General features: G+C 41.9%; 1 protein-coding gene across 2 annotated transcripts; it reads left to right on the forward strand.

The window, feature by feature from the left end:
* The first annotated feature begins 4,495 nt into the window (after window positions 1–4,495).
* Window positions 4,496–13,374, forward strand: SETD9 (SET domain containing 9). Of its 2 annotated transcripts, XM_033164779.1 has the most exons (7): window positions 4,496–4,796; window positions 7,442–7,806; window positions 9,406–9,529; window positions 11,339–11,454; window positions 12,170–12,275; window positions 12,476–12,603; window positions 13,291–13,374. In XM_033164779.1, the coding sequence occupies exons 1-6, from the start codon at window positions 4,711–4,713 to the stop codon at window positions 12,561–12,563; spliced, it is 885 nt and encodes a 294-aa protein (XP_033020670.1). In that variant the 5' UTR covers window positions 4,496–4,710; the 3' UTR covers window positions 12,564–12,603; window positions 13,291–13,374. The 2 variants fall into 2 exon arrangements, with proteins under 2 accessions (XP_033020670.1, XP_033020669.1); XM_033164778.1 differs by lacking the exon at window positions 13,291–13,374 and having other exon boundaries at window positions 12,476–12,667.
* Window positions 13,375–13,763: the final 389 nt, after the last annotated feature.

A 13,763-nucleotide genomic window follows, 5' to 3' on the forward strand; every position in this document is an offset into this window, starting at 1 on the left:
GGGGAACAGTTGATAGTTTTGAATCCACATTTTGCCTTCCTAAAAGTCACTGACCATGGCAATTTTGGTTCAATGTGCATTTACTGCTAGCCTTGTAACTTCCCCTTGGAAGTTACAGTTCTGTGCTTTCATTTTATCCTTCAGGGAATAAGTGATTTTTTAAAAAAAAAACACCCATAGTAGCTAGAACTTGGTTCAAGCTAAATATTGCTGGATAACCTGTTATAAAAGACTGTGATACAGATTGGTTTGAAATCGGGAATAAAATACTGCCATTGAGTCAGTGGGAAGCGTTGGGAGGGGGAAATGCACAATTACTTTCAATAACAGAATTTGTAACCAAGGGTCAAATGAACTGTTTTGGAGCTTTTCTTTCATGTAATAATTCTCATGGTAAAGCTGTGTAGAAAAGTTTTATGTCAAGCCTGCCACTACCCAGCTTCCATTCTAAGTCAACCTTTGATGGGAGCCAAATATTAAAATCCAGTCTTACTCTCAATTTACCACTGTGTTCATGTGCACCATGTGTTGGATTTGCCTGCTGTTTTCCTTCTACCATGCATCATCTGTTTACAGTTACAATTGATAAATATGTAATTTGGCAATATTTTAAAAAAGGAAAAGAAAATCACTTAAGCTCTTTTTTAAAAAGAAAATTAAGAGTTTTTCAGAAAAAAATGTGTTTGGACTTGAAAAATATAACCCACAAGTATAATGTGAGAAAATTCTTTCACAAGTGCATAACTACTTTTTAGCAAAGATTTTTAATTGTTTCATGATGGTTTTTAAGGGCAGGCTTTTAGATTTTGATGAATGGATTACTGAAGGAAAATGGCAGCTATTCTTTTGCTTTTTGGTCAGTCTTTTTGAAATAAAATACTGGTTGTGTTTATAATCAGTTTGTTTTAATAACTGTTCAAGTTTTAACTCTTCAGAAGCCAGTTGAATTATTGACCAGAAATTGGTTATGCTCAAAGACTCAGGACAAACTAAATAAGCTATAGTACTGTACATTATTGACAATGTACGACTCGCTGATTGGAAACAAAAGTGAGGTTTACAGCAGTGATCATGCTAGCGTTAAATAAAAGCAATGTCATTAAATGTGGATGTGCATTTTTCTAAAAACATTACCTTCCTTTGCTTTTTGAAGATTGACAGGCTTTGAAGAGTTAAAAAATAGAAATGTGAAGTTTGGTAGCTATGTATTTGTATTTGACTTCTGTTTCTTGACAGTTTAGAATTTACTCTGATCAGATTGTTTCCAAGTTTATTCTGTGCAAGCTTTAAAGGATGCGCTCTTGCCAATCCATGTACTGGAAGATCAGTTGTCAGATTAATGCAGTTTCTGACAAAATTGTCAATTGTATAAACTGATGAACCTCAGCTAATCAGTATTACCTTTCTAGATCACCATGTCTACCACATATCAAATTCAGACTGCCTCTAGGTGTCTAAAAGCATTGTCTGAGTTTGTTTGCATTTCCCTCAGCTTGCTGGTAATTGTGGTTTTTTTTAATGCAGATGTGATGTAATCTTATTTTATTTGGATCAAAGCTGGACTGAAAATTGTATTGTGTAATTATTTTTGTGTTCTTAATGTTATTTGGTACCTAAGTTGTAAATAACGTCTACTGCTGTTTATTCCAGTTTCTACTACCTCAGGTGTCCTATAGATTTTCTTCTACCAAAGTTCACTTTCACATTGAAATTATATTTGCTATGTGACTGATTTCCTAAGACTTCCAGGGCTTAAGGGCTAACTTCTATTAGCACCTTACTGTGCACGTAAATTTTAAAGATCTCTAGGTTAAGAAAATTTGGCTTCATTATATCCTTTGTTATTTTAAATATATCAAGATATTTTAATTAAAGTTTTTACCCCTTTGAACCAATTTTATAGTATAATTTGTACCTATTTTGGTGGTTTTGTCTTTATAGTAAATAAAAGATTTTGGACAAAAGCTGCCCTCCTTTATGGTAATGAACTGAGTTTAACAAATACATTGGCATTCATGTACACATGTATTTTCCTTACAATACAGTCAGCAATCAAACACAAGGTTTTAGAGCCAGCTTATCACAGCTGTTTATATAGTTTGAAAAATGCCTGTAAATAAGTATTTTAATCTCTTTCTACTCTAATTCTTGGCAGCATGAACACTTCACAATAGGCAAGCTCAAGGGAGCTATCTTGCTCAGTTCTGATTCTCCTTCATTATACTCATTGTTTGTGTAAACCTTAAGGGCACAATTTACTAAGCATAATTTTTATGATATCTCTTGTTCATTGAATTAGGGTTCCACAACAGCTATTTGTACCCACAGTCATTGTTATGCTGCCAGATTAAACGTTCTGGGACCCAGAATTGGGATCTGGTGAATTGTTATACAATAGAACTACTGGAACATTGCTTACAGCTACTGTACTTAACAATCTATTTTAAATGCTTTTCAAAGACTCACTAGGCAGACTCCAGAAGAGAACATAAACCAGTTGAGAGCTAGATCCTCCACTAGACTGGGTGGCATGCTGTCTCTTTTTGCCACTCAACACACAGTAGTTGGTTCCTTAGCTATACCTGCCTAAGGAATACCCAGCACATAGGATCATGAATAGTGCACTGAGGACTGCAGAGTGTTCTTTTGAATTCATGGAGGGTGATGTGGCAAAACCTGATGGGCACTCCCATCATATGAAATATAACATCATTTATACATAATACATCATTGTGTGTATTGGAACGAAGTTTTTCTTGTAATGAGTACTTAAAAAACAAGATTAAATGATCCTTGAAAAGGCTTGTTGAAAAAAGATGGCCCAACAAGCATCAACAACAGTGTTCACCTGATAAGCAACAAGAGAGGATTTCAAATGGTAGGTGCTGCTACAATAAAAACCTGATTTGTACAAGGTATGGAATGGACCTCCTAGTGAGATGGTGTCTGCAGGTCCTATCCTGCAGAGTGCAGTGATTGGATGGGTATATAAGGTATGAGATTCTTTTAGGTGTCCTGGTCCCAATCTGTATAGGGCTTTGTAAACCAGTACGAACACCTAGAACTGGTACCTAATTGGCAGCCAGTGTTAATTCTTTCAACAGCAGCATAATATGGTTATATTCTGCCCCAGGGAGCAGTTGAAACAACTGCAGTTTGCATTAGCTACAGCTGCTGGGTCAACCTCACAGAGTGCATTGCAGTAATCCATTCTAGCAGTTACCAGCACATGGAGAACAGTGGCCAGGCCATCCTGGTCCAGAAACACACAGCTGTCTTATCAGCCTACAAACCTTTAGGAGTATGATCCTGTCCAAAACAGGAATAATCCAGACTTTGGGACTGCTCACTCGCAGCACTTCCCCCTTGCCATAAATTTGGACTCTGGTTTTTTGGTCCAAATCCATCATCAGGGCTGCACAGCCTCTTCTCATTCAGATGTTGCAGAAAAAGAGCTGGGTATTCCCAGAATACTGACAGCTCCCCCCAAATCTAATGACTGCTCCCAAAGGCTTCTTGTGGATGACAAGAGAGTACTTTCCAGCATGTGCACACACACACACCAGGGACAACTGGCAGGAGGCTGAAAAAGAAAAACTAAACCTGGAGATGGGGCCAGAACCACCCTAAAACTGTGTCCCCAATACCCATCTCACTTAGTAAGCTGAGGAGGATCCCATGGTTAAGGGCATCTGAAGTTCCTTAAATATCAATTAAAATATAACAAGGTTACACCCCACCTGCAACATCACATCACTGCCCATCTTTCAGCAGCCAGACAAGGGGGAGTGGTGTAGGGGTTGGCGAGTTGGATCAGGACCAGGAAGATCTGGCTGGGGCTGAAGCTGGAATCCAAAAACATGGGGGAGGGGGCGGCACAAGTTCCCCCATCCGTGGTGTATACATGCTGTTCCCGCGTGGCTTTTAAAATTTTCCCCAAAAACCCACTGCGAGGGTTGCAAGGTGTGCAGTCCGAGCCATGTGCAGTCACATTTGCTTGAGGATAGTAAGTCCAGTGGGTCTTACTCTCCCAAGGGTGCTGCCCCAATCTGCGACCAATAGGGAAAGGGGAGCCCTTCTGAACTGTCCAGAAATCCCCACCTTGGAAGCGAATGGAATAGGGAGCATTAGGAGGCTGATTGAGCGCCTAAAGCGGAAGTAAACTCCGTCTCCCTAAAACGTCCCCCTGCGAAACTACGCCCGGGGTACATTTGGTTCCACCGGCTAACCCTGCAGGTTTCTCCCCGCGGATTCAAAACTCTTCAATGAGTATCGTCTGAATTGTTGGTTGTTCGCTGCTGCTGCTGCTTCCATGTCCGCGCTTGAGAAGGTTTTCGGCGGCTGCTTCCGCAGCTCTTACAGGCAAACTCCTCCTGTTGCCCGAATTTACTGGACGGCGAGGCAGAAATTCTTTGGCCCGCCCTGCCCATCTGTTGCAGGAAACAAACAAAGCATGGTGGGGTTACAAACAGCCAGAAAATGCGTTGCGAGGCAGGCCAGGAGGAGACACGCGTGTGAAGGCAGACTCCTTGGATGTATACTTTTGCCTGACGACGACGATTGGAGGGAGCTGCGCCGCTTGACCTCGGGGAGGAGGAGCTGCAGCGGTGGCGGCCAGGCAGCAGGCGCCCTCGCCTTTCCGCCGCCCTTCCTGCGGCCAAGCAAGGAACCGAGCCCGGCTCTTCCCCGGGGAAAGGGACCCCCGCCGCCATGCTGAGGGCTCTGCGGAGGCGCTGGGAGGCCTACAAGTACCGCTTCGTGCCTTGGATCGCGTTCAACCTCGGCCACAAGCGCAGGTGAAGGCGGCGGCGGCGGCAGCGGGAGGAGCGCATCCCGCCCTGGTCTGCGAGCAGGGCTCTTCCTCTCTCGCCCTCCGTCCCGCCGGGCAGAGCGGGAGAAGGAGGCGACCGAGAGGTCTCTACCAGTTGTGGCAAAAAAAAGTAAACGTAAAGCCAGAAGTTCGGCGGTGTTGCCGGGAAACCAGCCTTTTCACATTGAGGCGGCGTTCGTGTTGGCGAACTCGGGGCTAAACTCTTGCACGTGAGGATGCGAGGGCGCGCGTGCAGGGTTCTTCCGTAGCCGGGGCACTGGCCAAAGCAACGCGGCAATGGCCACTGTGGGGACTGCTGCTGGCATCCCTGCGGAAATCCGCGTAGTTGGTCCATCCTCTGACCTGCCCTAAGAAGCGGTTATCCTTCCCCATTACTCGAAAGCAGCTCCTTTAGGCCACGTGGGATTGTTCTTCTGGCAGCTTGGTCAAACGGCCGTTTAAATTTCCCAGGAAGGGACTACGTTTGGAGGATTTGTGGTTAAATTATAATGGTGGCTTGACCTAGGCACCTAATGTTGCTTGGAGTAGTACTACTACTAGTAGTAGTAGAAGAAGTAATAATAAATCATACTTTCCATAGTGAATCGCTTTCCTTGAGGCATGAGGGCAGGCATCAGTGGTGGGGGCTGCCCAAGGATGCCTGCAAAAGTCTTCCACAGCATTTCCTGTTGGGTGGTATGGTGTTGGTGCAAGTGAAGCAGTGTGTTGACATTTTGTATTTGCCTTCATGTGCATGTGTGCTAGGGTTAAGATGCGTCCGGACTGTTCAGAGGTTTGACTTCCACAGAATAGTTCAAAAATGAACTGGATTGGACATATGTACACAGAATATTTTTTTTAAAGGCATCCTCCAAAGGCTATATGTAGTAACTGCTTTACCAGAGACATTTACTATGGAGTAAAAGAGATTGTCCCTGGTAAATCAGCCCAGTTGAAGCATATTATCATGGCCACCACCTTGAAAGCCACTAGAACCACGTCAGTTTAGGTATCTGAAGAAGTGTGCATGCACACGAAAGCTCATACCAAGAACAAACTTAGTTGGTCTCTAAGGTGCTAATGGAAGGAATTTTTTATTTTTTATTTTGTTTTGAGTTTAGCAGCAGTTATAGAAGCAAGAGTTTGGCATAGAAGTTCCATGCTGTCTGCTGTTTGGACTGGGTAGTGCTGAGGTCTCTTGCGTTCTGTGGGTAATCTTGCATATATTGCTTTCAGCACCTTTCCTGCCTTATCTGCTGCAGTTTGATCTACAGATGTTAGTGAAACAATGATTATTATCTCTTTACCATTACAATCTTCACTTGTGAATGTCTGCAGAAGTTAAGGGCTGGACAGTAGACCAGGTGGAATTTCTGGTCATTTGGCAACCTTAAAATGAGCCTTTCTTTGACATACCATATTTTTCCATGTATAAGACACCCCCATGTATAAGAACCAAAATCTAGCAAAAAATTCTGCTGACATTTGCAGATGGAAGGCTTCATTCATGCTTTGTGAGCAGTTGAAACAACAGCTTTACTACCTTTTAAATAATATAATGTGATGGGCTGATAATTAAATAGCTGGATTAACTGTTTTTTGTATAAAGCTTCATTTTTCAATGTATTTCTCTCTCTCCACCCCCAGAGCTAAATGTTCTCATTTAAACTTTCTTCAAAAAAAAGCAAAAAAAACCCTGACAATTTACCCAATAGGAATTTTGTTGTGCCCCTCAAGACCCTATATATATGATGGATGAAGACATCCCATTCAAAGAGGCTATGAACTAGTTTCTCAAGGGAAATAAGCCATTAAAACTAGAAGTGAAATATTTGTGAATATATCATATAGGGAGCTATTTTTCATTGGGTACAGTGTGGATTAGGTGTAATTGGTCTTTTCCCCCCCTCTCTAATTTCTGTAATAATAAACAGATGCATGGAATGAATAAAGGATTAAATTGATTCTTGGCTCTCTGGTGGAACTAATAAAATCGCAAGCTGAATACTTGTGGTTTAATGATCTCAGTGCAGCTCTTCTAATGAATCACAGCCTTTTATTCATGCAAGGAACATTTATTATTCTCTTATTTTGGTTGTCTTAATTTAGGAGAGATTTCACCTTTTGCTTAAAAGAAAAAGAACCTACAGATTCTTCTCATTAGAAGAATCAGTTTCATGTAGTGTGGAAAAACACCTGTACTTTATCATCTCCTTTGTCCATTCCTCAGTAGAGTCTTATACATAAGAATTAGCTAGACAGTTAGAGCTTCCTTTCCTTTCCCATTTCAATTGTGCTGTCAGTAGGACTGATTCTCTACTGCTACTTCATTAAATTACTTCCAAGGCAACCACGAGCAGTGAGCCATGCCAGCCAATTAGCCTCTTGGGACACACAGAAATCAGTGTATGTACAGCCAATCTAGAAATATAGAGCAGTCTTCACGTTTAGCACATTTAATCAAAAATATGCACAACTTTTAAATATAAATGATGGCCATGGTTTTTAACAGAACTGTAAGTGGTTTGAAACGGTTTGAAAAGCAAGCAAGTAGTGTTTGCTACAGTCTCCAAACTCTCATTTACAACATTTTAAAATGTCTCAGTTCTGTTGTTTATTGGACTGTTGCAGAACTCTGCGGTTTGTACCAGAAGGCTCTAAAGACAAAACGGTTTCTGATGAAGATGTGCTTCAAACACTCCTGAAAACTTTCACAGCTTTATTTGTAAATGACTTGAGGAGACAAACATTTCTTCTTAGCTTTCTTCCAAAAGTTAAATCTAAATACCTGGACCTGCAGAAAGCTCAGCCCGAGACAAACCAAACAATTGATGACAGCCATCAGAATCAAATCATCTTCAATCCAGAAGACGTTCTCCTTCATACTTTAGGATTCAGCATTACTCGGAGGCGCAGCTCACTTATTTCTGCTGGAACAGGAGTCTTTGTAACGAAAGGTTTTGTTCCAAAAGGAGCAGTTGTATCTATGTATCCTGGTATGGAAAGAATGTATTTACAAATACATAAACATATGGTGTCATTTTTTTGCTGAGTCAGACCATTAGCCCATCTTATTCAGTATTATCATAATTGACTGTGTTTGCATGTCATGCTGAACCATAAAAGTATTGTTTGTTAAAACATCCTGCACAAGCTGCATGCTGGCCAAGTACTCCTAGTTCGTGCCTCCTTTCCTTCATTGAGGAAGCAAAACGTGGAGTGGCTGGCTTAGTGTTAGCTCACACGAACCACAATTGAAGCCAGCTTTCTTCGCATAATGGTTTAACAGACCATACTTACATGGCAATGCAGCCATTGACTGACTGCAACTCTCCAGGGTCTCAGCAGAGGGCTCTCACAGGGATTGAATCTAGGAGCTTTTGCATTCTGCCACTGAGCCTGTGGCTGATCACTATGAATCCTTAGGGCGATGCTGTTCTGAAATAGGAGAGGATTTCTAGGGGAAAAGCTCCGCAGGATGTGAGAGACCCTTAGTTTCCCACCAAGAGCCCTCACAACCGTAAAACGTTTCCCCTGACTGTGTCTCTCCCTAGGGTTCACCGACGACTAAAATGAATCCCCAAAATGATGTTATGAGAGATGTCCTCGGGGTACCTCAGTGCTCCACGTTCTTAAAATGAAACTCCTGCCACCTTGGGATCTCCCGCCCTGGGTTCCCAAACTGCTGCAGCTTGCCTTTCTTTCTGGCAACTGCGTGGCACCTTTGGCCTCACTGCCCAGTTCTCTGTGTGTTAGGAAAATAAGCCACCCGTCCCCTCTTACACAGGAAACCTTTAGTGCTTTTCCCCTCAACCACACCTCTAGAGGTACTGACGCACTGCCAGAGTCCACGAACATTGAAAAAACAAAATATGTTTATTGAGGTAACTTAAATATCATGGATGTTAAGGTAGAATGCGGTTACAATGTTTTTCTATTAGGTACATAAGCTTGGTTACAACATGAAACAGGATAAAAGCTTTCCTTTCCTAACCTAAGCCTAACCTCCAACCCGCTCACCCTCTCACCCTCACTCCCTGACCCACAACAACCACCCAACTGCCATTCTCTCCCTTTTAAAAGGTAGAAAAGACCCGCCTCTGTGATTGTGCTGCCAGTCATCTAGAGTGGGTGTTAACTCTTCGCGTGCTGGGCACCTGCTCACACCCAGGCACAGGGTTGGTCCATTACACAGGAGAAATCCCTGCACACAGAATGTCCTAGCCAATGTCAACACAATGGGCCACACCTGTTGTTGGGACCACAGGAAGGGTCTTTCTTGCAGATACCTAAACCCAGGCCAGCTGATGCAAAGAGAAAGAGGTACATTTGGTTCATGTGGTGGGGAAGAAGCAATATTTTGCCATCCTGGATACTGAAGTTTTGTCTCCTTTTTTATGGTACTGATTCTACACCCACCCAATGTCATATTTCCCAAAAAGCTTGATCTTTACATCAGGCTGAAGGAGTTTTGTGATTTGCAGTCTTTTGTATGAGAGAAAATGGTTATATCCACTCAGTGCATTACTTGAGACTGCCCATCTTGCTGATTGCGATTAGCTGGAATCTAAAATAGCCACTTTTGTCTCTCACAGGCACAGTCTATGAAAAGTATGAGCCCATATTTTTCCAGTCCATTGGCAATCCATTTATATTTAGATGTATAGATGGAGTGCTTATTGATGGGAATGACAAAGGAATATCAAAAGTTATATACAGGTAGGTCCTTAATAGAAAAATGTCAGCCCCTTTGTACTTCTCTAATAGTGTTTTTAAGTAAAACCAAATAACTTGAAAGTTGCCTGTTTCAGGTTTTTATATGGAATAAAATGCTAGCCACAGATTTGGGGGTTAGTTTATTTTCTGGCAGGGACCCAGGTGGTGCTGTGGGATAAACCACAGAGTCTAGGGCTTGCCGATCAGAAGGTTGGCGGTTCGAGTCCCTGTGATGGGGTGAGCTCCCGTTGTTCGGTCCCAGCTCCTGCCCACCTAGCAGTTCGAAAGCACGTCAAAGTGCAAGTAGATAAATAGGGACCACTCTGGCGGGAAGGTAAATGGCATTTCCGTGTGCTGCTCTGGTTCGCCAGAAAGCGGCTTTGTCATGCTGGCCACATGATCCGGAAGCTGTTTGCAGACAAACGCCAGCTCCCTTGGCCTATAGAGCGAGATGAGCGCCACAACCCCAGATTCGTCCTCGACTGGACCTAACGGTCAGGGGTACCTTTACCTTTACCTTATTTTCTGGCTGTAGAACATAACCTTTTTTTTGCAGTTGCACAGCTTTGATATTGGGAATGTACAAGTGGTTGTCTTATTTCCCTGTGACTTTTTTAACATTTATAAGAAGTTAACCTTTAAGGCAGAACAACATCTGCCAATAAGATGGGTCCATAAAACCATATTTGACAAAACCTGTACTACCGTACTTTTACTGTAGAATATTTCACTGTTCCGTGACTCAATATTTACTTAAAATTTGGAAGCTAACAGAAAAGCCGAAGCTCATGTCTGCACAAATTTGAACTAAAACAAACTAATGGGAAAGTAGTGGGTTGGACACTACTTTTTATGGCTGATGTTGATTTGTATCCAGTGCTTGCAGATGTGAGAATCACTTCCTTCTCTGTATATTCACTAACAATATAATGTGTCGATTGTTGATGTGCTGGTCTCATCTATGGTAAGTTTTGTGCTTTGGAAAGGACTCCACAGATTTACACAGATAATATAGGTGTGATGCTTGTGCCAGAAATTCACATGGTACTATATATTTATTTATAGCATGTTTACCCTGGAAAGGCTCCTAGAGTGATTTGGAAAAGATCAATAACAAACAAGATAGTCCTGCCCTCAAGCTTGCAATTTAAAAGACAAGACACAAAAGGAAAAGGGTGTAAGGAGGGAGGAGGAAAACAAGCAAAATCGGACATAAACTCTTTAATCTACAGTACATTTTACTGCAGTCCAGGGAGGAGAAGAGTCAAATGGTGCTGGTTTCTCATCAGAACTGATAAGAGTGGGTCATGCTGCCCCATTTCAGTCTCTGCTGCAACCAAATGTAATGGTTGTCTGGATAATCACAAGTTCTTGGTTGTTAAGGAGTATTTATGATTTAAAAATCAAATGACTGGCAGGTATTCTTTGCATCTGCAAATATCTACTGCAAAGTAACATCCTTGCCATCACAGCCCTTCCTTAGACTTGAGCAAAAACCTTTTTTGTTACCAAAAATGAAGGTACATAGCTTGGGCGTGCAAGATCCACCAAGTTAAATGCAGCCCATCAGCTATGTATTAAAGTCTGGCAGATGCTTGACAACCATGCCTTAATCCAAAGTGGAACTTACGTGCTGCGTATTGTATTTGCTGCTTGCAGGTGCTGTATAGGATGTGGTTAATGAGTAGCATAGTCTTAGCAAATGAATTTAATTTGTGGAGTGTGTATGTACACGTGTTGGCTTTGAAAAGATATGATTGCTCAAGAAGCTGTCAAAATGGGGTTTTTAGTTAACGCTGTAAGTTTTTTCAGGTCATGCAGCAAGAGAGATCAGATTGGTCCTTTGAAAATGAGTGACGTATTTTGGCTTACAACTGGTCTGCAGAATCCACTGGCAGTGGGGCAGTATGTCAACAATTGCTCACCTGGTAAGTAGGAAACAGACTTTTTCCTAGACAAGGTTCGGGCACCTTAAAGACCATCATGTTGAGTTCTTCAAGGATACAACTTTATGGGAGATTAACTTCTGGCTCACTGCTGCCAAGCTGCCATTGTTGCTTCTAATCTGCAGTTTGGGTGAATGCTGGCACCCATCTTTTGCATAGCGGGAAGTGGTACATCTCCATATAATATTTATTGTCAGGTTGGATTTTCTTCATTCACATGGTTACATCAATGAGGATGCTCCACATAAACGGTTTTAGAGCATCTGAACAGAATTTTTGTTAAAATGATAATGAAATAATGCGAGTGATGACTTACGTAAATAAATCAAAAAGATGCATTAACTGAGAGTTGCACCAATATCCAGAGAAGCCTCCGGAACACTGCTGCTGTTGCTGCTGCTGTGAGTGTCTGGGAAGACCGCTCCCTCCTCCGGCCAACTCCATCGGGCCTAGGAGGCGGGCCTACACTCACCAACACAGCTTAAGAGGTGCCGAGAAGGGCAGCCTCGGCTCTTGCTCTGTAAATTACTATTGTTTGTATAATGTATTTTACATTGTAATGTAGCCAAAGCAAATTCCGAGTATATTGAAAAATGTACTTGGCCAATAAATTATTATTCTATTCTATTCTATTCTATTCTAAAAATATTAGTGCATGTCATCTTTTTCAAGATTTTTCCTCTTCTTTTTCCATCAGGTAAAGCAGCCAATGTATGCTATCAGGAATTTGACGTGCCTGAAAATTTTCCTATAGAATTTAAACAGTATCTTCCAAACATAAACTACTGTCATGAGATACAGAGGTGAGTTTAATCAAATACTTGTTACAATCTCATAGATTGGATTAGGTTTGATAATTTGACTAGCTCATTATTGCCAAATAGGTCACATATTTAAACCTTCACTTATTGGAACCTAAAGAAAGAAAAACTGGTGTGTGTTATGCATGTATAAGTGCATGTGTATAATAGTATCTGAAATTCCTCCACTATGCAATCTGCAGGCCCCTTAGATGTGTCGTTCTCATTGCTCTCCAAGACATTGGACCAGGAGAAGAGCTTTTCTCAAACTATTACACAATTATCAGCTGAGCCTGAGGATCCACTGACTGACCAGTTTTGGACTCCTGAGGTATTTTTTACTGAATGCATACTTGGTGGCAGTGAGGGGTTTGGTGCATCCTTTTGGCTGAGCCTTTTAAGAAAAATCGTTGCAAAATTAGTGGTTTATGCAGTGTTAAAACAGTGCCTGCAACCACCAGTGGTCTTCATCCTATATATTTTCTTACTGTTATATCTTAGGATTTGCTCGTGTTCCTTTTTAGGTACCTTACTGAATTTATATCAATAAACATAGTATGCTTTGTAAGTTTGATTGCTTTAAATCAGTGGTGGGGAACTGGATCTGACCTGTAGGCCGGATTTTTAATTACCCCACCCCACCTGTGGGCCAATTTTGACATGTAAATGGGACCACCTACCTGTTAGCCACCTGACATTATAGTGATTTCAGGGTTCAAAGGGGATCATTGTACAAGCTGACCAGCTTAACGGCAATTACAACCTTCCTTTGAAGATGAGCAGTCAGCTGATTGGCGCTGGGAGTGTGCCTTCAAAAGGGTGTCTGGAGAACAAGAACATTCCACTTTCATGAACCTCTCTGGATTCAAACCACTTCCTGAAAGTGGACTTCACAAGTAGCTCCCTGAAGTCACCAATCCACTGAGAAGTTGTTACAATAAGCCTCTTTGAACCTGCCCTCTCAGCACCAGTGGGGCTCCTTGTCACTGCTGATCAACTATTTTGCTTCTACCTACAGAGACAACCGTTTGGTGGAATCGCACTCCCTGCAACTCTGGATCCACCCAGACGTGGGAAGACTTGCCTGCATAAGTAATAGTTGACATGAAAAAGTGTTAGGCAGTTGAGCAGGGCCTGCACTAGAAAATTTCCAAGTGGATTGGCACCCATACTTTGTACTTTTCACACTTGCGATTCCCAAAAACTTTTATACAGATGCATACTGCCTCTAATGGAACATAGACATTGATGGCCTTCTCCTCCATCAACTTGTATGATTTTTTAAAGCCAGTCATGTTGGGAGCCATTGCTGCATTTTACAAAAACTAATTCCATAGTGTAACTAGGTGCTGTGCACTTTATTCTATCCATCCTGAATTCTCCAACATTCAGATTCATTGGATGGCCCCAAATTTTAGAATTAGTGGGAGAGAAACCTCTCTTTGCAATCAGAATGTAGTCATGTCTGAGAATATAAATTTGGTTCCTTAT

Source organism: Lacerta agilis, chromosome 11, assembly GCF_009819535.1.
Source record: "Lacerta agilis isolate rLacAgi1 chromosome 11, rLacAgi1.pri, whole genome shotgun sequence".
Classification (NCBI taxonomy): domain Eukaryota; kingdom Metazoa; phylum Chordata; class Lepidosauria; order Squamata; family Lacertidae; genus Lacerta; species Lacerta agilis.

Excerpts from the sequence above, each read along its gene's own strand:
- SETD9 (XM_033164779.1), top strand. The coding sequence starts at position 4,711 with ATGCTGAGGGCTCTGCGGAGGCGCTGGGAGGCCTACAAGTACCGCTTC. Across the intron at positions 9,530-11,338 it reads ATATCAAAAGTTATATACAG|GTCATGCAGCAAGAGAGATC; the intron begins GTAGGTCCTTAA and ends AAGTTTTTTCAG. Across the intron at positions 11,455-12,169 it reads TGTCAACAATTGCTCACCTG|GTAAAGCAGCCAATGTATGC; the intron begins GTAAGTAGGAAA and ends TTTTTCCATCAG.